A 24,412-nucleotide genomic window follows, 5' to 3' on the forward strand; every position below is an offset into this window, starting at 1 on the left:
TTGTCCTTCAGGGAGTTTGGGAGTGTGCGGAGTTTCCATGGGAGCACTCTGTGGGGCCAGCACACGAGGCCAGGCATCAAGAGCTTCCAGCAGCCTGTGGAAGGGCACAGTGGCTGGACAGTCACCCCCAGCTCAGAGCTGCTCTATGTCCCTTCTGCAACAGCTTCCAGCTTTGCATGACCAACTTGGGGTGAGATGCAAGAGCCTGGGAACAATCCTGCCCACCCTTCCTAGAAAATGTGGGGTGACTTTGACCTTTCCAGCCAGGGGGGAGGAGGACAAGCCCCTCTTCTCATTTTGCTCTTCCCTGGTGCTGGAGAAGAACCCGCCCATTCCAGCACACGCCTGCTTGCTGCCATTCCAGGCTAAACTTGCCAAACAATGGCTCTGCTGGCAATGCTCTTTATTAAACAGCTCATGCCAGAAGCCCTTGCCAGGGCCCCACACCCAGGAGCAATGAGAACTCCCTAATTCAGGAGGTCCCCTTGTCTCTGTGGGGGCATCTCTTCCAGCATGGGGATCATGCCCAGCAGTCAGGGCAACCTTGGTGCATCAACGGGGCTCATGACCAGGTCGGAATAAATTGGCCCCCACATCCTTCCCCAGCCCCGAGCCTCCTCCACCATCCCCACCCCCCCAGCCCACTCAGATCAGGGCAGGCTGGAGCCTGAGCCCTGCAGGGAGCTGCTCTGCAAAGTCCCATAACCATCGAGCTTCATCATCCCAGTGAGGCGGGCTGGCACGGAGAGCACGGAGCGGCGCGTGGCGAAGACGTGGCTGATCTCCATGAAGGTTTTGTTCTTGGTCTCGGGGATGACAAGGTAGACGTACAGGGCCACCAGCAGGCAGACACCACAGAAAACCAGGTAGCAAAAGGCACCGGCTGACATCTGGGGACAAGAGCAGGATGAGGCAGAGAGCCAGGCACTCCCAAACTGGGCATGGCACGAGGCACTGTTCCCTCCCATCACCCTGCCCTGGGCTGGCTCTGTCCAGCACCAATCTGAGCCAAGAGCACAGGCATCCCTGCCTTGGCACCCCATCCTGGGAGAGCAGCAGGGCTGTGCCTGCTCCCTCCATCACCGGGGCCCCTCTGAACTGGTACCTGCAAGAAGGGGAAGATGAAGCCGATGGTGAAGTTGCAGAGCCAGTTGAGAGAGCCCCCCACAATGTAGGCAGCCGGGCGGTGTGACTGCATGAAGAGCTCAGCTGTCATCAGGAAGGGGACACCAGCTGCAGAGGGAGGGGACAGATCGAGGCTATGGAGGACAGGGTGACTCAGGTACCTCTGGGGTCAACAGGTTTTGCCCATCTCAGTCCTGTGGTCAAAGGCTGGAGCCCAGCAAGATTCATGGTTCAAACTGGTGGTACTGGGAGAGCTGGAGGAGACAGGGAGTGTGGTGGAACAGTGTCCTACCCTTGGTCTCCCTTGGCATTTGTCTGGGGCGGGGGTGGAGGGGCGATGTCCCCCTGACATACCACACTGGCACATTGCTGAGTGCTCAGGCCAGTTCCCCAAATTGCATGACTGGAAAGTTTCAGAATGAGTCAAAACAAAGGTGGAACATTTCATGTGGATCATTTTTTGATCACTCATTTTTGTTTTCCAAAAATGTTTCTAAATGCTGATATATTAAATGTCATAGAAATCACAGGCATAGAGAAACATCTTCCTGGCACCCTCCATAATGCCCTTTCCAGACCCCCTTGATCAAAACAGTTTAGAAAACTTCCTTCTATCAATCAGCTTCTGTTGCCACTGTGGCTGATCAATGGGGAAAAGAAGCAACCACTTTTCTGAGCATCAGAATCTCCTGCACAACACAGAAATGCCATTTTCCAACCTGCTTTTCCCATGCAGAGTGAAAAAACCCAGAATATATGGAAGTGGTTTCCCAAACCAACTTGGAAGTGGTCTGAAAACTGGACACAGGTCGTGGTTCTTTCTTCTAGAAGGACTTAGCCTCTCCAGCCAAGTGTCACTGAGGCAGAACTCCTGGGTCCCAGGACTGTCCCTGTACTGGGGGGCAGGATCCGAGGTCCAGAATACATTCCAAGACACACAGGAATCTGGCAAGGGATTGTTTCTGATATGGTGATATGCCTGGGATCCCAACTGCCTGAAACAGGGCTGGCTGGACTTCTTTATAAATGCAGGGAAAAGATAAACCAAAAAACAAGTGTAAGAAGTGAGGGAGGGAGTGGAGCCCCTGACGGACTCTTACTCACAGCTTGCCCAGAACAGAGATATATTTTTTTTTTGTTTTAAAACTCCTATTCATCATTGTTTGTGAACAATGAGCCATTAAAATCCTAATTAAAGATGTAATTACAGTGAATAAAGTCTGGGCTGAGGATGAATTATAGATCTGTTAAGAGCTCTGCTAATACATCAACTGGGTAAACCAGTCCAGGTTTCACTCCTGGCTGTTGGAGCCTGCACTCGACTAGGGGCAGGATGATTCTGCACCATGATGGGAATGGTGACACCTCCACAGAGGTCTGGGGAAGGCTTTCACTCTGCTTCTCCTGGAGCATGGCCCAGGAGGAAGCAGAGAAGGAGGAGGCAGTGCCCTGGGGATATGTGGGGCTGGAGCCAAGGCTCAGGTCTTGTCACCTGCCTGCAAACCCTGCTGGTCTCCTGGAGCCCCATTCCCACCCCACTGCTCCCTACTCCCGCAGCCCCAGACCCACCTGGTCCCATGCAGAAGCCAGCGATGATGCCGACCACGCAGGCAACGCTGAGGTAGCGCATCCAGGGCAGGGTGGCCTGCGAGGGGACACTGGGCTGGGGAGGCTGCTGGGGCTGCCCTGAGCTTCACACCCAGCATCCCTGGCACATTCCCTGGGCTTCAGGCCTGCCCTTGGCTTGGCGGTGGCTCTTGGGGACAGTGGCCACACAGGACACACTGATGAGATGCAGACAAGCAATGAGTGGTTTGGGGTAAAGCTGGTGAGGGTCAGCCTCAGCCCAGCTCAGCAGCTCATGATGTTGCAGTGTCCCCAGAGCCACGGGAGCATCCTCAGGAAGAAGGCAGCAGGAGCAGGACCCTTCACCTGCCCTGGCATTTCACAGCTGCCTCCCTAGGAAAAACTATTTCTGAAAAAAAGCTACCAGAAGCAGCAGGATTTTTCTCATATGGATTTGTGTTTTCTTTTTTTTTGTTGCTGTTCTTGGTGCTAAATTTACCTTCTCTTTAACTTTGAAGGGAAAGCATGACTTGGAAGAGCCAGCTCACTTCTCATTTCCACGCATGCTCCTTCCTCCAAGATTCTACCTATCCCTCCACCACTGATAATGGCCCAGGGGGTGGCAGTGGCCAGGCCCTACCTGCAGCAGCAGGGAGATGGTGATGCCAGCCGAGCAGACACCCATGGCACAGAAGCCGGTGATGATGAGGGGCCGCCGGCCCACCCTCTCAATGGTGAAGCACTGCCAAGAGAGAGCAGAGACTGACAAGGTGTTGGGGAGCTCCAAGGTGGATGAGACCACCCCTGAACCCCAGATCCAGCTGGAGGTGGGAGGATGATCCCGGTGGCGTCTGGGCATCCGGGGCAACCCCAGCTCAGAGTCCAGGGTTGGGGTTTGGGCATGGAAAGTGCCAGGGGTGAGCATACATGGGGCAGGAGATGGTCCCACAGAGCAGGGGTTAGGGTACCGGGTTGGGGCTGGTATCAGTGCCAGGTGGAGGTGCTGGGGGTGTTTGTGGGGGAGTGGGCACAGCAGAGTGTGGGCAGGCAGCGCAGCAGCAGTGGGAGCAGGCAGGGTATTGACAGCAGAACAAATGCCTGTAATTTTATAACCAATCTCAGCATGTCCATCAGGAGCCATTTGTGGGGCTGCTCCCAAGCAATCTGGCTCTATGTTGGGAGACTGCTGGGGGGCTGGGACACGCCCATAGAAAGGGGAGGGGAGGAGGGGGTACCCTTCAGAGAGGCAGGGGACCCCACTCTGGACTGGGCTATGGGAGCGGGGAACAGCCCCCCACTCGTTCCCTCTTTTCTGGGAGCAGCCACCCCCATCCATCTCTGTGACTGTCAGGGAGTGGATTTAGTGCCGGGTGGCTTGGGCTGGCCCTGGGTGACACTTGCAGATGGGACAAGGGCCATAAATCTGCCTGGCCCAGTGCTAACTCTCCAGCTAAATGAGGGCTGGCTGCGGAGGGGGCAGGGCTGCTAGCCTGGGGCCAGGCCAGTGCTTGGCTGGGGGGGGGAGATGGGGACATGTGACTCTGCTAACAGAGGGACAATGAAAGCGAGAGCCAGAGGAAACTTCTAGTCCCCTCCATCATCTCCAACCTTCTCTTTGCCATCTCTACCCAACCTCCCTGCTACCCTAAAATTATCTCACCACTCCTAGATGTGACTCCTAAATTGAGCCTGTCTCATCCCATCTCCCATCCCCATTTTTGCCCCCCAGAAAAGGGGCTGTGCTGTGGCACAGATGATTCTTTGGGGGTCTACTCTGTCCCCCCTGTTTGATGGTGCTGGGAGCTGGCAACAGGGCTCTGGCATGGAGGAGCTGTGTCCCTCTGTCCCTCACTCACCCCGATCAGCCCGGCAACGACCTCAATGGCGCCGGTGCCCATGGTGGTGTAGGGGATCTGGGACGTGGGGATCCCGGCGCGCTCGAAAATGGTGTTGGTGTAAAACCAGATCTGCCGAGGAGGGGACACAGCATGAGCTGGGGGATGGAGCCACGGGGCACTCGAGGAAATGCGCTGCCAGGTCTCAGCTCAGTGTCTGCACAGCCGTGTCCTGGGGCGAGGACCATGGGGCTTACGGCATCGATCCCCGAGAGCTGCATGCCGGCGCTCACCACCGCCACCGAGAGCGTCTGCCAGCGCACGGAGCGGTCCCGCAGCAGCTGCCAGACCGACACCATCTCCACGGAGGAGAGCGACCGCTGCTCCTCCTTCATCTCCTCGATCACATCCTGTACATCAGGTCTCCCCAGGAACCGGTGCAGCGCTGTGGGGAGAGTGGGGCCATGGACACGTGTCCCCAGCACAGGGTGGATGCTCACAGATATGGCACCAGGTAGGGGCTTGGCTCTACCCTGGCCCAGCCTCCCCAGCAGCCTCATATGGGAAATCCATACATAGGAAATGGGGAAGAGCATCACACCACAGTGCTGGGTACCATGGAAATGCTGTGGCACAACCAGGTGGGACAGAAGGGCTGAACCAACAGGACTGTGGTGGGCTGTCAGGTATGGGTATGCAAGGATGCCATGAAGAAGCATCTTGGTCTTGGAAGACCTTGGAGAAGCACCCAGATCACCCAGCACCTTCCAGAGCCAGTCTGCCCAAGGATATCCCCTCACCTTTGGTGGCCCCACAGATGTCATTTCTCTCTATCAGCAGGTACCGAGGGCTCTCAGGGAAGCAGTGCAGCAGCAGGAGCTGGAGGGAGGCAGGAACAACCACCACTGACAGGAAAAGGGGCCAGAACCTGTCCTGAAAGGAGTTGAAATAGGATGTGTCAAGGGGAGGGCAGAGCAGTGTCCAGCATGTGTGGGCTGGGGTATTGTGCTCACCTTGCCCAGCAGTTCCGGCAGGCCCAGGACCTGGGCAGAGAAAACCCCCAGGCAGATGAAGATGCTGGGCATGAGCCCCAGGAAGCCCCGCAGGTTCTTGGGAGTGATTTCTCCCAGGTAGAGGGGCACCACACTGAGACAGATACCTGGGGGCACAGGAGGGAGTGGGATGGCAGAGGCAGTGGGGAGAAGGGTACCTAGCCAGAGCCTAGGTCCATCTCCTCCCATGTCCACATCATACACAGTGGGGACCCCATGGCGTTGGAGGTGGCCCTGGCTGTACCAGAGAACCCCTCCACAGAGCCTGTGGGGAATACAAAGCCTTCTCCATCCCCCTAGGAATGGCTGTAGGGGACTGAGCCATGAGGAAGGGCTGTGCACGGCCCAGGACACCCACCTGAGTGAAGCCCCGTGATGGAGCGGCCGATGATCACCATCTCGGGGGATCCCAGCTCCCGGCTGAAGCCCATGAAGCTGCCGGCCAGGAGGACGAGGAGGGCGCTGCGGCTCAGAGCACCATTCCTGGCAGGCACAAGCAGCAGGGCAGCTCCTCCAGTCCCACCCCACCTCTGACGCCCGTGGCCCATGGTGTGCCACCCTTACCTGCCGTACCGCTCCACCAGCACCCCCACCAGCAGGGAGCCCACCAGCCCGCCCAGGGCGAAGATGGAGACAGTCAGGGCATAGAGGAGGGTCAGGGGGGCAGGGCCCAGCCCGTGTCCGAACCGCTGGGACCACGTGGCATTGTAGAAAACCTTTATGTGCTGCAGGGCAGAGACACACACAGGCACCAGATTGTTGGCAGAAAGGGGAAGACAAGGGAAGACAGGATCTATAGGGACAATATCATGGGTTTAACAGCATTAAAGGAGATGCAGGGCAGAACATGTTTGGGGATGACTGGGATGTGCTGGTCTGGTTGGTCAGCAAGTTTCAGCACCTGAGAGGACTAAAGATGACTTAGAGATACAGAGAGCCCTCAAGCTGAAGCAGGGAGGTTGTAGCCAGCTTTCCAGGCCCTGCTTTTCCAGGGGGATCAATATGGAGTACATGAACATGGACTCTGATGTCTTTTCCATGTCATTCCTCTCTGGGTGACTGCTCAAGTAAAATGCCAGTGTTTTGATGTGGGGCTGCTGGACAGCTGTCCCTCCACCCTCCAGAGGAGGGATGCAGAGCCATTTTCCCTGCTCCCAGAGAGATTGCCCAACCCTTACCTCTGCTGGTGAGTTCACCACAGCAAGGTTGTAGCCATAAAGCATGGATGAGCCAAAGGATACCAAAAGGGTGACAGACAGCAGGGGGAAGGTGAGATGCTGGGAAAGAGGAGGAAGGATCAGCACAATCCTGGCTAGCAGAACCAGGAGCCAAGGTGTCATGAATTGCCCCTTTTCCAGCAGGGATGACCCTGGCCCAGAGCAAGGACCCCAGTGCAATGGAATCCTCTGTTCAGCACTGCTTCATGCCAGTGCCCAGCACCCAGCCCAGCTATTCCAGCTTTCCCGTGGCTGTGATGTGAGTTTTTTTACTGTGGTGGTGACCCAGCCTGGGTAAGCTGGGCACCCCTGCCCCCAGCTGGGAGGAGCAGCAGATGGAAAGGGGCAGGTGGAAGAAGGAGGGACATCCATCCCCTTACCTCAACAGAGCAGCTGAGTGATGCTGCTGTGAGTGGCCCAACACCATTGAAATGTTCCCGTGGAAGGTCCCATCTCACCCCAAAACACCACATGGACCCACCTCCTAAACCCTCACCCCCTCCAACACCTTTGTCTCCCGCTCCTGCTGGGGGTCTTCACTGCGGGGAGCCGGTGGCTGCGGGGGAACAGCCACCCTGCAGCTCTGAGCCAGCCCAGCCCAGGATCGGGGTGCTCGGGAGCATTCAGAGCACCCCCAGCTGCAGGGACAGCCCTGGGCGCTGCAATGAATGCCCGGAGCGATGAATGTTCCAGGAGAGAGGGGCTTGCGGGGTGCGGACATGGGACGAACCTGCGTCCCCCCGGAGCAGCCCCGCTCCCCAGCCGCAGCCCGACCCTCCTCGCAGCGCCCCCCGCACGGTAGCCAGCAGCTCCCGGCTCACGCACAGCAAATCCCCCCTAATCCCATCAGGAATCCCAAACCGGGAAAAAAGGGAGGGGGATGTCAGGCCGAGGGGTGTCAGGCCAGGGGCTGGAGTGGGACAGGGACCCCGTAAGGCAGAGGGGAAGCAGGGATGGGGCCCGCAGGGAGCTCACCCCAGGGATGTCCCCGCCGCGCCGCGGGGTCCCGTTCCCGAGCGGCGGCGCCGGGCTGCAGGCGGAGCGCGGGGAGGGAGGAGAAGGAGACGGGGAGGAAGGCAGCGCGGCGGCCCGGCTGGTCTCTCCCATTTTTAGATAGAAGAAGGAGGAGGTGAGGGAAGGGAAGGGAAGGCAGGGCAGGGCAGGGCGGCCCGGGCGCCCCCGGGGCTCATTGGAGGCGCCTGAGCGGCCGGAGGAGGAGTCCGGGAGCCTCTCCCCTCGCCGGGGGCAGGGGCAGCGCCGCCGGGCTGCTCGGCCCGCTGAGGGGTCACGGCCCAGCCTGGGGGCAGCGGAACCACCGACGAGATGCTCTGCCACCTTTGAGAGCTGTCGCAAGTCCCCTCTAAACGGGAGTGACCCCGGGAACCGTAAGTGGGGCAACACCACTGCTCCATCCCCGAGGCTGGCGGCGAGGGGGCGGCCCCACATCACCCCATCACCTCTGGCCCCTCTCCCTCCGTGGGGTAATGTGCCCCATCCCCTGCGCTCGGGAAGAGGCTGGCAGCCCACGGCCATGGCTCGAGCAGCTGCCTCCCCCGGACACGGAGGGACACAGCCCTCAGCCCCAGAGAGGAGAGAATCCGCTCATGGCAGCTCAGAGGAATCCAATTTTGCTGCGGCCAGGAGCTGCCTCCCCTGCTGCTAATGAAGTGCCTTTAATTAGCAGCCTAATAGCAAGCTCTTAATTTGCTGAACAGCCAGTTGAAAGGATGGGGACCCCACTAAGCCACGACTGGCAACAGCTCCAGGAGCTTAAAAGGGACAGGTCCCGACAGGCTGGCCCCACTCGGGACAGTCCCGCAGGGCCAGGAGAGCAGAGCAGAGCTGGGAGAGCCTCATGGGCAATCCCAGGCCTGCCATGCCAGCCCAAACCTGGCTGGCTGGGCTGTAGGAGAGTCCAGGCACCACATTCTCCCATGGAAGATGTTCCAGCTCTGGTCTCCCCCCTTGCACATGAACCTCCAGCTCTTCCTGAAAGCATCAGACCCTCTCCCCCGGCCACCAGCCAGTGTTCATTTTTCCCACGGCTGGCCCTTGCTCAAGAGTTCCTGTGTCTTGCCCAGACTCGGTTTCTTCACATCTAGATCAAGGTGTCATCTTTACTGTTGTGCAGGTGTTACTGGGTGGCTGCAGAGACCTTGGTGACGGGGCCACAGTGAGGGAAACCACAGTCCTTCTGGGGATGGTCCTGGTTCATTCCCAGAGCAGCAGGATGGAGATCCATTTTACTGGACCTAACCATGGTGAGATGATTCGGCAGGAGAACATGCAGTCTGTGGGTCCCAGCCATGCCCAAAGCACCTGCAGTGCTGCAGGGCAGCTCTAAACATGCCCAGGACTCACCCCAACCAAAGCAGCAAACCTGAGACAGGATGATAAGCCAGGTCATGCTATGTCCTGCAGCCATGCTCCAACTCTGGTCATTCAGATACATGGCTCATCTCTGGGAGCAGCACATGGAAGGTTAAATGTGTCCAGTGGTCTCTGGAAAGAGCACTGGGAAGAGGAAACAGGAGCAGCCATCTCTCCCCCACCCCGGTATTCTCCCAGCAAGTACCCACCAAAAACCCCTCCTGGAACTTTCCAGCTCCTCTGCACTGAAGCCCATACCCGTCCCCAAGCCCCGTGCTCATCCCTGCAGCCACAGCCCCTCCTCCTGCCACACAGCCTGATGCTGGGCACCAAGCAGGGACATCTTCAGGACACAGCTCCAAGCCAGGGGATGGCTGCTGCCTTGATTTAGGGAGTAAATATGGGTTATGGTCACTGGTTCCCAGCAGTGGCTGGGATGCTGGGAGCAAAGGCTTAGCAGCAGATGTAGAGGTAAGAAACTCGTGGTGGGGCAAGAAGGGGGAGGAAGAGAGCCTGGAGTGTCAATTAAGGCTCACCAGAGGGCTGGGTTAATTGGAGACACTCCTGTGACCTGACCCGGTGATAGTGGCACAGGATAGACAAGGACTGGTGAGAAATAGCCACTGCTCTGAGCTGCAAGGGAGTTGTCTCCACATTTTACAGGCATTCCTCCCCTGCCTCCATGCCACATATCCCTGGCTAAAATATTCCCCGTGGCTGCAAAAGTGGTTGTGAGCCCATAAACCACCCTGATCCCCACCCATCGTCACTTCCAAAGCTCCTGTCCCACTCTTGCCTCGGTGCTGCCCCAGACTCCAGGCACAGCACTGGGGTGTCCCTGTCCCAGCACTCCATGTCACGGGATGCTCACACACCTCCTTTCCTCAAGGCATCTGACACAGTGCCTGAGGCATACAAAAAACCCCATGAGAACTGGGAGAGGCAGAGCAGCAGGCATAGCTGGTCCCAGCACACATCCTGCAGAGTGATGGCACTTGCTTAGGCCAGGAGAATGGAGAAGCAGTTGGGACACCTGAGGGCTTCCCCTGAGCTGACAGCTCCCCACTGGGAAGTCTGTCCTCTTTTTCAAGATGAGATAGAAATCCCTTGGAAAGGATGTGGTCCCAGTGCTGGTTCTCAGGGTTTACCCAGCACCATCTAGTCCAACTAAATAAATCCCACAAGGAAGCAATAAGCAGCTCATGCAAAGGCAAAAAGATGCATTGCTTAGCAGCCACTGCCCCCTTTCCCTGTGCTCAAGGAGAGGGAACTCAGCAGCACGGGCTGGATAGGCAGAGCTGCTCACAGACACCGGCACCGCTCCGAAGGTCAGAGCAGTTTGTCAGGGTTGCCCGTTGGGAAATGACACTGCAGAGACAGAGATGGTCTGGCTGCCTCCCCACCTCACTGCCCCTTGGAGGAGAAGCCTTCCTTGATCTGCCTTGGTAATGCCAGCAGGGTGCTTGGGGCATGGCACGAGGAGTTTTGGATACATCAGCTGTGTGACGTTAACCAGGGGCTTGAGTTTCTTCAAACCACAGTGGGCTCCACAAGGAAGTCAGTGCTGTCCCTGGTGAAAGCACTGCTCAGGCTGCTGTCTCTGCCTTGTTGCACTGCAAAGCCCATCTGACCATTCTCCACCTGCAGGCAGGCTATTTACCTGGACAGGTGAGACCTTTCCAGCCCAGGTTTCCCTGGTCATATTCTTTATCCAACTTCAGTGGTCCCCAGCTGATCAGCCTTACAGCTCAGCAAACTCTCTGCAGATTTGGAGATTTCTAGCAGCTCCTACCAGCCAGGTACATGTCAGCAAATAATTCTGGAGAGAAAGCTCAGGATGGGAAGTTAACATGGATGTGAAACAAAGAGGATCTCTCGGGGAATGTGTCTGAGCTCTTTTAGGGTAAAGCAGAGTGTCTGGTGCTCACAGACATGCACTGCTGGGCATGGATCAGCTGGCAAAGGGGTCAGGCTGGGATCTCTAATGGCTGCAGCCCACTGCGTGGGAAAACATGCAGCAGATTAGTTTTCCTCTCTTATCTACTCCTCCAGCAGCCCTTCCTGGGACATGGTCATGGGCAGTGTGTATGTGCTGGCTGCAGAGCAGCTCAAGCACTTGGAAAGTGCTTGAGAGCTACTCAGGGCTCTCAAGACCAGGAGCGGCATCTTATTCCCACAAAACATTGAATCATTTCTACATCCTGGGCACTGATGTGTGCCATTGCACAGGAAGCTGTGCCACACGCTGCCTTGGAACAAAAGGGATCAGGACACTGCTGGAGCCCAGGACAGACAGACAGCTCACACACAGAAATCCACAGCAGCATTAAAGCATGTCTGTCTGCTCAGGGCCTTCTGTTTCCTTGGCCATGCTGCCTTCTCTCCTGAGAGCTCATCATCCTCTTCAAACCACCAACTGCTAAACTCATCCTAAACAGTTATTGTAAGAATTACATTCTTTCTAGCCTAGCTAATCTAAACTGGCCAATTCCCCCTTTCCAAAAAATATCTTACTATACTCTTGAAAGCATGTGTATAAGACAGCAATAAAAAGCCACCAAACAAGAGAAGATTTCATTTTAAAGCTGTAGGTTGATCAAACGCTGTTAATTTGAAGCTATGGCAAACATTACTTTCCTTCTTCATTTGAAGTGGAAATAAGGCACACATTTTTAAACAGAAAGGGTAATTAACCACTGAATCTATTTAAGATAAGCTGTTCATTCTTTTCCAGTGGAAATTTACAATTGAGATTGCTTTTCTTTCTCAAAGACTCTCTTTACTTGAGTTTTTGGATTCCAGTCCAGATTTCCTCAGAGAAGTTTTCCAGCTCATGTCCTGCAGGACAGCACTATCCTAGTCCTAGAAATCTGGAATAAAGACGCCGATTCTCATCTTTAAACATCAAGGAGAAGAACAGGAAGGACTATCTAAGTAACATCTAGAAATAACCCACAAGGAGAACCTGTTTCTCATGGGAGTGGGCAGTATGTGTGTTGTTTGGGTACACACACACAACTTGGACTGTGGGTATGGAAGGGGTCTCACTTGTGTGTGCAGGTTGTTGAAATCAAGCTGCATTCTGTGTTACAGACCAATCCAAAACAATGGATGTAGCCTGCCACTGCAATTCCTCTTCCAAGTCTATTTTTGGATGGGAGGAAATAGCAGAGAGGGAACAGAAAAAAAGGCTGAAGTGGTGTAAATGCATATATTATATATAATATATAAATATGTATATATAATATTTATTATATATGTGTGCACATACACACATACATATGAACACCAAAGCCTTGCCAAATAAAGCACAGGGCTGCTGGGAACCCTGTCACAAAGAGAGATGGAGATTGGGAGTGACAAGAATCCTGCTCCCAGCACTTCAGAAAAGCAGGAGCCTTCACAATCTCCTGTCCCCCGCTGGCTCCCAAGAATGGAGCCAGCAGGGAGAGAGATGTCGGGAGTGCAGGGGTTTGTTTTGTTTTCTGACCACCCCTGGAGTCAAGATCTTAAAACTGCGGTGGCCTTTGTTTTAAAAGGGGCTGTTAAGTAAAATGGAAAGATCCAAGGCTGCTATTCAAGGAGCACTTTTAAGAGGAAGGTATTCTGAAGGTGAGGGTGCTTGCGTTCTGATTTGGGCGAGCGGTAAGTGTGGAAGCATCCCCAGCCATGGAACTGTGTGGTGGTGCTGTGATATGTCAATTACTCACTCATTATTGAACAGCAGGATTCTGATTAGCTTATAAAACAAATTTGTGCTTCTCCTACCAGGATCTTGCAACAGTACCCAGAAAAACACAAAGTCTTTACAGGTTTTCCCCCACACTTTTTTAATGGGCAGGATGGCTCCAACTCTTCTCTATCAGTCACATCCACTCTCTGGCTCACAGGGCAGACTCATCTGCCCCAGCCAGAGGCCATTAACTATGAATGGAGAGAGTGTTAATTAAAAAGTATGCTGTGGTTTTAGGAATAAGTGTTTTTTTTTCTGACTTCCAGGGCAGTCTTTTATGCTTTATTTGTTAATGAGCAGCAGCTCTGAGGTGGGACTGGCTACTGCAGGCTCTGCAGCCACCTCTAGCTTGGAGCAAAGCTGTCCACCTTTCATCCCCAGCACTTCCAGGTGTTCACACTGCAGATGTTGTGTACAGTACATGTGTAGCAGAAGTATGACTCACACACATGGGCTCGAGGAAGATACAGGACTGATATTCTGACAGCACCTTTCCCCCCAAAAGGAAAACAGGAGAGATTCACAGCTTAATCTTTGTATTTAAGTTATTTTCTGAACAGTTAAAAAAAAAAAAACAAAAAAACAAACCACACTGTTACCATGATCCTAGCTCAAGTGAACATTAGTACATTAACTACACATCACCGTAACATAATCACAAAATTCAAAGCACTCATTACTTAAGAATCCAGATAACAAATATAGCAGAGTAACAAACAGAAAACTCTGGAGAAACCATGTTCTTTCTCACCTCTCCCACTTCCACAGCCACCACAGCCTGAGCAGGCTGGAGTGATGCAGCACAGGCTGGCCTGGCAGGCATGCAACTCTCCTAAATGCAGTGATGGAAAATGATGGGAAGAAACTGCCTACACTTTGCTGAGGTCCACACTACTGTTCTGCCATGCTAAAACTGGGGCTAGGCTCAGCCCTGCAGTGCCTCACATGATAAAGACATAGTAGCCAAAGCAAAGTTTTGCTCAAAAGCAGCTCCAGTTTTTCACACTGAATTGCCAAAAAAATTTCATATTAGCTCCTTGTAAAAGACACCGCAAACAGCTCACTGACCTGCCTCCTGTACGTGGAGTTTTGCTCAGATGTAAACCAGTGCTCCAGTGCCAGGAGGTTAAAACACTTTGCCTGTGAAGGCAAAAACTGTTCATTGTGCAGGTATGAGCACAGCTGCTCTGTGATGAAGACTTGTATTTCATGCTGATTTTCTGGCCACAGCTGCACTTGAGCAGAAATCAAGATATCTCTTAGGGTAAAAGGCTATTAAAAAAGGGAACTTATTTAGAAGCTGTCTACAGTATCTAAAGGGCTTGCTGCACATCCATGTACATCAGAATCCTCTGATTTTGAGAGTATTATCTTAACATCCCTAAAGATCAACCAGTATTGCCAACTCCCAGGGGTTATCTGCTGGACAAGATATGTGGAAGCCCAGTGATCTTTGGGAACAAGCACAAAGTCATGGGAAGAGTTTTCCGACCAGTCAAAGGATGATCCATTCTGGCAGTGTGCCAAGGCTCCCCCTGGGTATTTTGTCCAGTAGTTTGGCTACACATCATCTTCAAAAAAAAGGGGGGCAAGGCGGGGAATGGAAGGAAGCCAAATGCCCAGTTTCAGCAGGCAGCCATTCCTCTCAACCCACTACTGGGATTTTGGAGAAGGAACACACCCAAGGGACCTGCTGCTCCCATCTCTGAAGTAAAAGTGGGGGCAGAAAGACTGTAATCCTCTCATGCCAATCAATCCAGTTTCCAGCAGGATAGAGGAATTTCATATGGAGACTTCCTTTGAGGACAGCTGGGTCACTTGCTGTTTCCCCCCTCCTTCTGGGAAGCTGCTGCTTATCATTTTGGGGGGAACAGTAGGGCAAAGCTCAGCACATCAAATGCATCATGCATGCCACTGAGACCCTGGCAAAGATCATTCTTCTTTTGTTAAGCACAGTTTAGACCATCCCTTTCTCCTTATGTCTCCACTGCATCCTAAAAGGGGCATCAGCTGGCAAGTTCAACAGTTGGAGACCTTACTTGATCACCTCCTGATGATTTCTGATCATGGAAAACCCCAATTTTTCGCAGCCAACTACACAAGCTAAAAGATCTATTTTCAGCACTGTCCCCACTTCTGTAGAGATCCATCTCCATCCTCACATACACCTGGTTTTCAACCACTCGGGTCATCTCCTCCGTTTCCTCACGCAGTTAAGAGCAAGCCTACTGTAGGAAGGCTGGACATTCCTTCTTGTTTCCTTCTCTAGCAAAGGAGAGCTGCTAGTATTTGTGATTTATTAAATGCAAATATTGCCCGTTCCCAGTGAATTAACGAATAATGAGCCACAAAAGGCAGATACAAAATCATGTTAAAGAAAGCGAACTAAGTTAGGCAACAGCCCAACCTAGAGAGGTGCTTCCCATTGGAGGTGTGATGCCAAAAAACTCAGAACCAAGCCTGGAGCTCTGCTCAGACTGAGGAAGGAACATGTGGAAGGGGCAGATAAACATACCTGGGAGTGGAGAAATGTGCATGATACTCTCCAGCTTTTTCAGTGTCCAAAAAAAAAAAAAAATTAAGAAAAAAGGATCCTTTGGAGCAGGAGGTGGGTAGGTAGAGCACGGTGGTCCAAGTCAGCTTCCAGTTTAGAAACAAGTGTAAAGCATTTCAGTGTTTCTGATGATCACAGACTTCTCAACTTGTCACCTGAATCCTTCCGTTCCAACACTGGACGTGTCTGTCCTTGAATGTTAACAGGGAGCAGAGGGAGTTGCTCCAGGAGACATCTGTAGAAGTTACCTCACTGCAAACTCCTTCATGCCATTTTCTATTTGCATATTTGAAAGCAAGCTGTATTCCTCTGAGGACAAAAAATATTTGCAGCAAAACTGTGCCCTATTGCAAAGGAGTTGCACTCAGGAGATGGTGTGGCCACAAGACTGTCCCACATCTCCAGTACTTTCCATCCCATAATCCAAGGTGGAAGGTTAGCATGAGCTTCCTACTTGTGGAAGAAGTGACAAACCCTAAGCAGCAGAGGTATTTAATTTTAAAGCAATGTGCAACACTTAAAGCCCACAGACACTTCCAGCCATTTTTTATCTCCTTTCAGCAGGCATGTTCTAGTTCTTTGCATTAGAAACTCTGCAATTACTTCAATCTAGTTGAGGGATTATCCATCCTGTTCATGCTGAAACCTCTCTCTTACATGCACTCTTGAACACTCACACACACATGCACACATATCCTAAGGGAAGGGAAGGAGTTTGAAAAAGCCACTTTCTTCTGACACTGGGAGATCTACTTACCAGATTGCTCCTCCCTGGGAGCACAATAAACACCACCAAATGTCAGGCTGTGGCAGTTTCAAGTTCAAGTTAGATCAGTTAACTTCAGTTTCCTTCTTAGTTATCAGAAATTTGTACAACTTGGGGAGTGGGGTAGGAATCCTTACCCTTCTGCAGTCCTATTTGAAGTACCTACACACAGTCCCTTCCTGAGGGTGACACACCTTTCTTACCATGTGCCAAAAATGGATTCCAGCAGTTGCTTGTTAAATGTACCTTAAAGAGCTCTATACAGCAGAGTACAAAGTATGGTACCACTTGAAGACCCAACAGAATAGCAGCACAGAGCAGCAGGGCTATGACAACCAAGGACAATTTGCAGTGGTGGTGTCTCTTGTGTTTGGCCTGCCAGTTTTCCCAAATTCTCTCAACCAGCAAAAATACAACACATCCTTGAAGGTGTTGGCCAAAAGATGTAATTAAAATATTAGGAAGTTCTGCATCCTTCAGCAGCTGGAGTAACAGATCATTGTTTTCTACAGTAACAGAAATGGAAAAGATGGAGCATGACAAAACTGAGGAAAATAATTAATAAATCTTCACCCAAGGTCATGTAAACCCCTGCTGATATGCAGCCATGCTGCAGACCTTGTAATGCCTGAACTTAGAGGGACTCTTAAATAGTATTAAGACTTAGAACTTGAATTCAACAAAGTTTGGGATGTGAACTTTTATTCTCTCTGCTCCCTTTTCCACTTTGGCTTTGGGACTAGAGTATTCATCATATGTAGAGCTGCCTGAAAGCAAAAACAACCTTCCTGGACTTCAAATTAGTTGTGGATAAACATTGTGACTCAGAACTTATTTATGACTCTGCAGAGGTAAGTCACTGTCGCTGATACTTGAATAGAGCTGTTATTCTGTTTGACTTTTTACAGTAATAGTTGGAACAGAGAAGAGGAGTGTCATCACATGCTCCGAGATGCTTGACACTGCTGCCCACATGCTTCAGGAAATGCACTAGGTACTACTACCCAAGAACCAGCTTTGCCCTCCTCTCTAACTCCATTGCCTTCTCATCTGTCCTAGCTAGCACCTAAATTATTCAAGCCCTCTGGACTGCTCTCTGGGGACTCTTGGATCAGCTCCTTGCTAGATTTCACTGGTGGAAAAAGCACATCCCAAGCAATTAGAAACAATGCAGCAGCTTCCCCAGCAATGTGAAGTTGATGAGAAAAGCTTATTAAAAAAATCCCATCTACCAAGTTCAGAGGGTGTTAACAAAGCCAGTTAGCAGGTAGCCCTCCAGCCCAGAGACAAAGGACTTCAATTTCCTACTGTGGGATTAAAGCAACTCCCCACTAAAACAATGGAGATTCTTCCAGACCTACAGAAGAAGATCTGGGCCTAAACATGGAATGGCCAGGGACTGATCTACAGAGTCATTTCTGATCTAAATGCAGGCCAGCTGCAATTTGTTCCAGCTCTGTGAAGAGAGCTGTTTACCCCCAGACCTCTGTCTAGCTCAGAGACATGCAGAATTGTTTCTCATGTACCTACTCTTCAGGGCTATTTTTGTCTTCTAAACAATGACAATTTGCAGAAGTCTCAGCCAGAAAGCAAAGACCCGTCTCAGCTATCAGCAAAAGGACTAATCAGCCTGTGTCCCTAAACTGCAATGCAGTACACAGGTTACAGAAGCAGACCAAAACACTTCAATCCCTTCTAGCAAAGCCAGTCCCAGAAATGCTGCAGAACTGGCCTGAAGTCATTGCTAAATGCAATGACTGTCCTCATGGCCAACTCATTTTACTCAACCACCATCTCCAGGGTGTGCATTTGACCATTCAAGTGATGCAAAGTCTAATAGTCATGGCCAGAATGTTTGTGTAGTGTGCCCACTCTAGGGTGGCTCTTGAGAGCTCCATGAAATTTTTAACAGCTCCCTCTTCCAGTACCCATCTACAGCCTCTCTGAGGGAGAAGGAATGGAAAGATAGGAGCAATGTCCAGCTTTCCTTCTCAGCCCAGCCTCAAACTTTCTCCAATTTATAGAATGATTCATAAGCCATCAGAAACACACAGTCTTCAGGGAGAACAGCAGTAGGAAGATGGTAGAGACAATCCCTTTGCTAGTGAAATACTGTCCTGGGCCAACAGTTCACCTGGGGTGGGAGTGGACAGGATCTCAGTCCCAGTCCATCATGCGTGGGACTTTGGCAGGAGAGAATTTAACTTTTCATTGACTAGCATTCCCCAGCAAAGCTGATGTTAAGGGGAGACTACAACGCACATCCAACTTCCAAAGGGTTAGCATAGCAGGCAGGAGAGGAAAGAGATGGATTTGGCTCATAATAGTCAAATTTCAAGGGTCCTCTCTCCACAAAAAATAAGTCTGCAGTCAGAACAGCCAAAAGCCGCAGGGAAGCTGGGGTTAGGGGGATGATGGTCTGGCTGTTTTAAGTGTTTCTGCTGCTCTTCAGAGCTGAATGCTTTTTCAAAGGCCTAGCAATGGATATTGATTTCAGCTTGAGAGTAGCAGCCTCCCCACCCACCCACCCTCCCACCCACCCTGAAGTGACTCTCAGCAGGATGCACTGTAAGTCTTCCGCTTAACAGCAAAGCAACACATTCTGGCGACATCTTAAATATAGTCATAGGACACTGGTGACCGGGCTTGGAGGGGAATCAAATGGGGTAAAGGGAAGAGTGAGCATGAAGAGGGGAATGAAGGAAGAAAGGGATGGGAAGGTTTAAAAATGTTAACTGTTCATTAAAGATAAAAGTCATCTTCTGATATAGCAGCACTTTAGCAGTCAGCCACGCTGAGTAGACCCTGTCTGAGATCAACCGCATGCCAACTTTGTTCCAGAAACAAGTCTGAGAGCCTCTCTCTTCAGCAAGTATTGGTTACGTGGATAGTTCTTTTGTCCTGGCATTTAAATACTGCAGCTTAAATGAGTCCTGGGAACAAAAAACAGAACAAACCAAACAAACCCCATTCATACTAAGCCTTTTAATGATTTAAAATAACATCTGATTGACCAGAGAGTTTGAGAAAATCAAGATCTGACAGGTCCAGAGCATCACTGTACAGTTACCAAACAGGATACAGGATATGCCCCACAACAGAGCATTTTCATGGGAAAATGTCACTGTGGACACCCCTTTGCAGGAGCCTGTCAGCTCTTCTGCATTCTTCTCTCTTATGTTTACTGCTATTAGCAGTAATTGTGCATGTACCCACCCACACAGGCAATTGTGTTATGCCACTTCACTCATATGCATCAAATTCACTCTACAGATGACCCAAACATATGAAACATTTTGTACTTCCCACACTGGGCTGGCCAAGACAAAAGGTGATGAGAAAACCAACCAGGCTCTGATATGAATAATTTAACATCCATGCTATGCCAGAGAGAACAAGGGCTAGGCCCTATCCATAAATTATTTTGCACATTGATGCATCTCGATTTAATTTGCCTGGGCTTGTGCTTGTGCCTCAGTGTCTCCTCCCCTAGCCAAACTGTAATCTTCAATCAGCTTGCTGCAGAGTGAGGAGAATGGTCATCCCTTCAGAGGGAGGTTCTTGGCAAAACTCTCTTGCCTGGTGACAACTGCCCAGGGTCAGGCCATCTGCATCCTCTTGTTAGGCAGCAGCTGCTTTACTCGCTCAGCAGAAACCCTTCTTCCTTCTGGACAGCAGTATAACTGATTTAATTATTGATGATGATGGACAGAGGAGGAGAAGTTCTTCAGGGGAAGTCACAGGCACCACATGTCACAAATCCAAAAATAATGTCCCTATTCTAAGGTACCAGAACCATTCCTGTGCTTTTACAGGACACTGTAATTACTGCATAACCAAGATGACAAACACTGATAGACCTAGCCAGTTATTCAAACAGCAGGCTCACACTACATCCAATGTCACCTTTGAGTCTCACCTTATTTTTAAAGATTTTTTTTTTTTTTTTACCTGTGCGAGTGTGAGGTACAGTGTAGTGCTATTTATCTGGAGATGTAGGTGTATGTTCTGGACGGGGAACGAGTGGATTCTGCCTGGGCAGCTGGGTCATTCAGAAAATCCCAGATGAGGATGGTGTCATCATGTGAGCTGCTGACGATCTGGAACTCATCAAACTGAAGTCGAAAGACTCTTCCAGAATGCTCCTGAAATGCCAGTGGGAGACAGAGCATGTTACTTTGCAAACCAGCTGGCACCTGGGATGGAGTGGGGAAGATAAACTTGGGCGTGATTTTAGTTATATTAATTTGTCAGTAAACCCCAAGTGACACACTGTGCATCAGCACTACAGAGCTACTACTCCTTAAATCCCAGTATTAGACACACACTGTGCAGAATAAATCAAACTCCCTCCCCACATTATTCCATCTGGTGAAGCTGACAGGTGCACTGTCTTCCCTATTCCATGACAAAACTCCTCCCTGAAATTATAGCATTCCCAGGTACAGTAGGTTACAGGGTAAGAGATGAGAACTTTGCATTCAAGCCTTGGCATCATTGCCACTGCTGAAGAGGGAACAGCTTAACACCAGAGAACACTAAGGAGCCTGTTGTAAAGTCCAGAGACACAGCAGTAATTCCTCCTAAGCAGTTCTAAAAATATGATCTAGAAAGGGCATTCTTTATAGGCAGTTTCCATTCTGCTCCAAGGCTGAGTGGAAATGGCACGACGATTTGGCATGAGTTCAGACCACAATTAACAGGAGGCAGTGGCAAGATCCTGGATATCACAGAGCAGATCCACTCTGCTTTCCCTTATGTGTTGCCTATTTTCTCTTGGTGCTCATGACACTCCAAGAGCAGTGGCTTCCTCCTTGGTCATCAAGGAACAGAAACTGTGCAGTGATGGTGAGCCCTGTCTCTCCCACGAACACACATTTCTCTTTAGGGCTCACACATTGTTAGGGGCTTCCGAGGGTCAGGAAAAAAACATGTCTTAAAATATTTTAATACTGAAACTACAGGTTTCTCAAGCATATAGGCAAAAGAGACTTGCTAGTTACTAAAGGGGAAGTCTTTGTCTTATAGCACAAGACTACAAAAATACAGCTCATTTTACAAAGAACAACAGATGCTTTAAAGTGAATTTCTGCATCTTTACGTCAAAATTATCTAAAAATAAATGCAAATGTAAGCCAGGTTCTAAGACAGAGTTTTAGAATTTCTAATCAATGGAACCTTTTTGATCTTCCAACTGTAACATGAGTTTGTTTTATAAACACCTTATGAGTTTCTGTCTTCCCACCTATTCTTAAGGGAAGTGTTTTTCCAGATTTTGTGTTATAGCAGTAAAGAAGTTCTTCCAAAAAGTATCATTGCAACAGTCAGATCCACTGATAGATTATTCAGAGATGGTGGGGATGAGAGAGAGACAGAGACAGAGAGAGATAAAGAGACAGATACTTTTAAAAGTTCTTTTCAAAACTCTCTTTTTGATCCCAGTCACTGTGGTCTAAGTAAGGCTGCCCTACCCGGACTGTTAATGTCATAAGGAAAGCTGAACCTTGAGCTCATTCTATTCATGGAAAGCTTCTGTCAAATTCATGTGGCCACTGTTCCAGCTAACGGAAGACAAAACTGGAAGGGACCTGGCATGTAGTGAACATTTGTTATCTGTGCACTTTCCTCCTACTGTTTGAAAATTGAACACAAGCAGCAGGAGACTCATGATGTTCATTGTGCAGCCAGGTTTAATTTTGGAGGACGAGGGAAGAGGAAAAAAAACACCAAAGCATGGGTAAGCGGGTATAAAGACACCCTGTTGTCATAAAAGTCCTAAAAGCACAGCAACAGCTTCCTCTGCTCCCCACCCTGCTTTTGGCCTCCTCCACTGCTATCAAACAGGGATTTATGAGTATCCATGTGTTGAGATTCCTACAGTGTTTCCATCCCACCGCTTCTGATTTATAATATAATTAGCTGGGGCACTTTGGCTGTCCACTGCTGGAAAATGCAGAGGAAATCACACCAGTTAAATTAAGGCTACAGGTTACCAGGCACACATTTGTCTCAGGCTGGAGCAGAAACACTACTAATACCAAGTCCTTAGTCTTAGACTCTTAGTCTTAGCTCATGGGCAGAGTTGTTCCATCGCTTGGAACTGGGTGACCAATGACAAAGGGCTTTTCTGTATTTCAGCCATGAAACTATTTGCACTTCTATTTGGCTAACAAGAAAGTTTTTCAACGTAGCACCTACGGGCATCCAAAGCTCTCATGGACTCTGATCCTGTAGCTGATGGTCCAAATACGTGACTGGAAAAGGGTAGCATGACTGAATGATCTTCCTGCCTGTCAGCTGAGTCCCAGTAAGCTCACAGCCTGCACCAAATGTGATGTAAAGTACTTCAGTGAAATCTACAACAGGAGCAATTCAGGTGGTTGATGAGTGTGCAGAAGGTCAGCCAGCACAGCTCAGCTGGTGAGAAGTAACCACACTTTTAGAGAATCAGACAGCCTTGGTACAATCCTGTTTTAAAGCACAGACTACAGTCATGAGCCACAGCAGGAAAAATTCTAACATATACCTCTTGAAACACTGCCCAAACACTTTCAACCTAAGAAACAAAAACATATAATACTTATTTTTCAATGAGATTTTGGTACTGGTTGAAATCTTGCTTTATCCTCAGCAACAGTGCCATTTTTTTGGAGTTGAATGTGGTGGAGGAACACCTATTAGAACTATCCCAAGGCCTTGGCTGTCCTGGCATTTTTCTCACAACTTTCCCACATTATTCTAAGACCGAGCAGAGCCATTTTTAAACGTGACTGTGAATGTTGTTAACACTCACATAATGACATTTTAACCACACCATCACTAAACTACACTAGAAACCAGTGGACAGCATGAAAAGAGTAGTTGCTGTTTAAGCATAAGGTGATTTCACTATCTGTTTCTGTCCTGCTTTTTCCTTAAGCACCCAAAAGGCAGTTAAAAACAATCCCAAGAATGTTTTTGTTCCTGGTCCTCAAATTTGGAATGTACTATTTTTAAGAAGTTTCATGCCAACAATTCGGAGAACTTACTACATCATCAGGTACGCACAGATTAATGTAAATCCACTAGCATATGGATTCCAAGGATGAGTTAAAAATGGATTCAGTTATTAACTTCAAATCACAGAATAAAACTGTTGAAAAGCCCAGAGTCGAGTGAAAAGATCAGAGATTCTAACTTTTAATGCTTGCAATTAATAGCTTGTAAAATTAGAAGAAGTTGGACACCCAAAAAAGCCAAACCCCTAGAAATTATTTCAAGATCCTGTAGACTGGGGCTAAACTGACTTGAGTTTTCACAGCTCAAGACAGTTCTGAACAAGCACACTTTCTTCAACACCTCTATCTAAAGCTCTTACCACAAGGGTTCGCAAGCAGAGGGTCCCTGCTGGAGCACGGGGATCCAAAGCAGCCACAAGATCCCATACTTTTATTTTCCTAGTGGTGAAAAAATAGACAAACACCATGGCTCTATTAAAATGAAAAGAGCAAGCACTCACAGAAAAAAAATAACTGTTAGTACAACTTAGCTAATACGCCAGTGTAAGGAAAATTGCAGCAATCCTTCCGCTCTTGAGACCTGGTTCTTGCATTTTCCCTTTGTAAAGCTTATAGAACTTAATGGGAGGCAAAAATATGCTGTCAATAAAGTAAAACACATAAAAAAGCAGGTGGTAATAACTAATAGAAACACATGGGTGTGCAGACAACTAGTCTGTAATGGCAAATGGTCCTGCAGACAACCACAGATGGGAAAGATTGTTCTTAAAAGTGGCTGAGCAGGAAGAAGTTTCAGGTTGAGTCAGTCAGATATTCGTACCAAGCACAAGAACTGGACCACACACATCAAATCACATGGCCTTATTTCAAAAGAATGAAAGCTATGCTCTGTAGCATGGTCCTCATTTACTGGCTATGAAAAGGTCCACTTAGTATGACAGAGAGTCTGATATTTATATGGGAGATGCACAAAGTGGGATGGGAGACACTGAGACAGACAAGAAGATGCAAAGCGTTGACTGCACTGATAACCTCACCCATCGTATGCCCCACTGACTATCCTCTTGTTATCAAAGCGTATGCATCTCACCAACTCTTCATGGCCTTCCAGTACTCGTAAACATGCCCCACACTCGATATCCCACAGCCTGGAAGAGAGTACAAAGAATTTTTTAATACCTTAGCATTGCAGTGAA

General features: G+C 49.8%; 2 protein-coding genes across 13 annotated transcripts in view; both read right to left on the bottom strand.

Moving 5' to 3' along the window:
- Positions 1-388: 388 nt before the first annotated feature.
- LOC110473616 (solute carrier family 2, facilitated glucose transporter member 9) lies at positions 389-8,467 on the bottom strand. Of its 2 annotated transcripts, none has more exons than XM_085582692.1 (12): positions 7,771-8,467; positions 6,757-6,855; positions 6,143-6,303; positions 5,937-6,061; positions 5,540-5,685; positions 5,327-5,459; positions 4,820-4,971; positions 4,548-4,658; positions 3,332-3,433; positions 2,695-2,770; positions 1,106-1,233; positions 389-890 (listed from the first exon to the last, which is right to left on the bottom strand). In XM_085582692.1, the coding sequence occupies exons 1-12, from the start codon at positions 8,326-8,328 to the stop codon at positions 651-653; spliced, it is 2,031 nt and encodes a 676-aa protein (XP_085438818.1). In that variant the 5' UTR covers positions 8,329-8,467; the 3' UTR covers positions 389-650. The 2 variants fall into 2 exon arrangements, with proteins under 2 accessions (XP_085438818.1, XP_085438817.1); XM_085582691.1 differs by having other exon boundaries at positions 4,784-4,971.
- An 8,436-nt stretch (positions 8,468-16,903) lies between these two features.
- BTRC (beta-transducin repeat containing E3 ubiquitin protein ligase) overlaps positions 16,904-24,412 on the bottom strand; it is a 116,266-nt gene continuing 108,757 nt past the window's right edge. For 5 of the 11 annotated variants that reach the window (XM_085582698.1, XM_085582699.1, XM_085582696.1 and 2 more), the window contains 4 exons: positions 24,254-24,364; positions 23,576-23,654; positions 20,170-20,363; positions 19,012-19,151 (listed from right to left, as the gene is read on the bottom strand). In XM_085582698.1, the coding sequence (XP_085438824.1) occupies positions 20,202-20,363; positions 23,576-23,654; positions 24,254-24,364 (352 nt within the window). In that variant the 3' untranslated portion in view covers positions 19,012-19,151; positions 20,170-20,201. Of the gene's footprint in view, positions 19,152-19,188; positions 20,364-23,575; positions 23,655-24,253; positions 24,365-24,412 lie in introns of those variants that run through there. The other 6 variants (XM_021536367.4, XM_021536363.4, XM_021536364.4 and 3 more) reach the window with 3 other exon arrangements.

Source organism: Lonchura striata, chromosome 6 (genome assembly GCF_050655825.1).
Source record: "Lonchura striata isolate lonStrDom1 chromosome 6, ASM5065582v1, whole genome shotgun sequence".
NCBI lineage: Eukaryota > Metazoa > Chordata > Aves > Passeriformes > Estrildidae > Lonchura > Lonchura striata.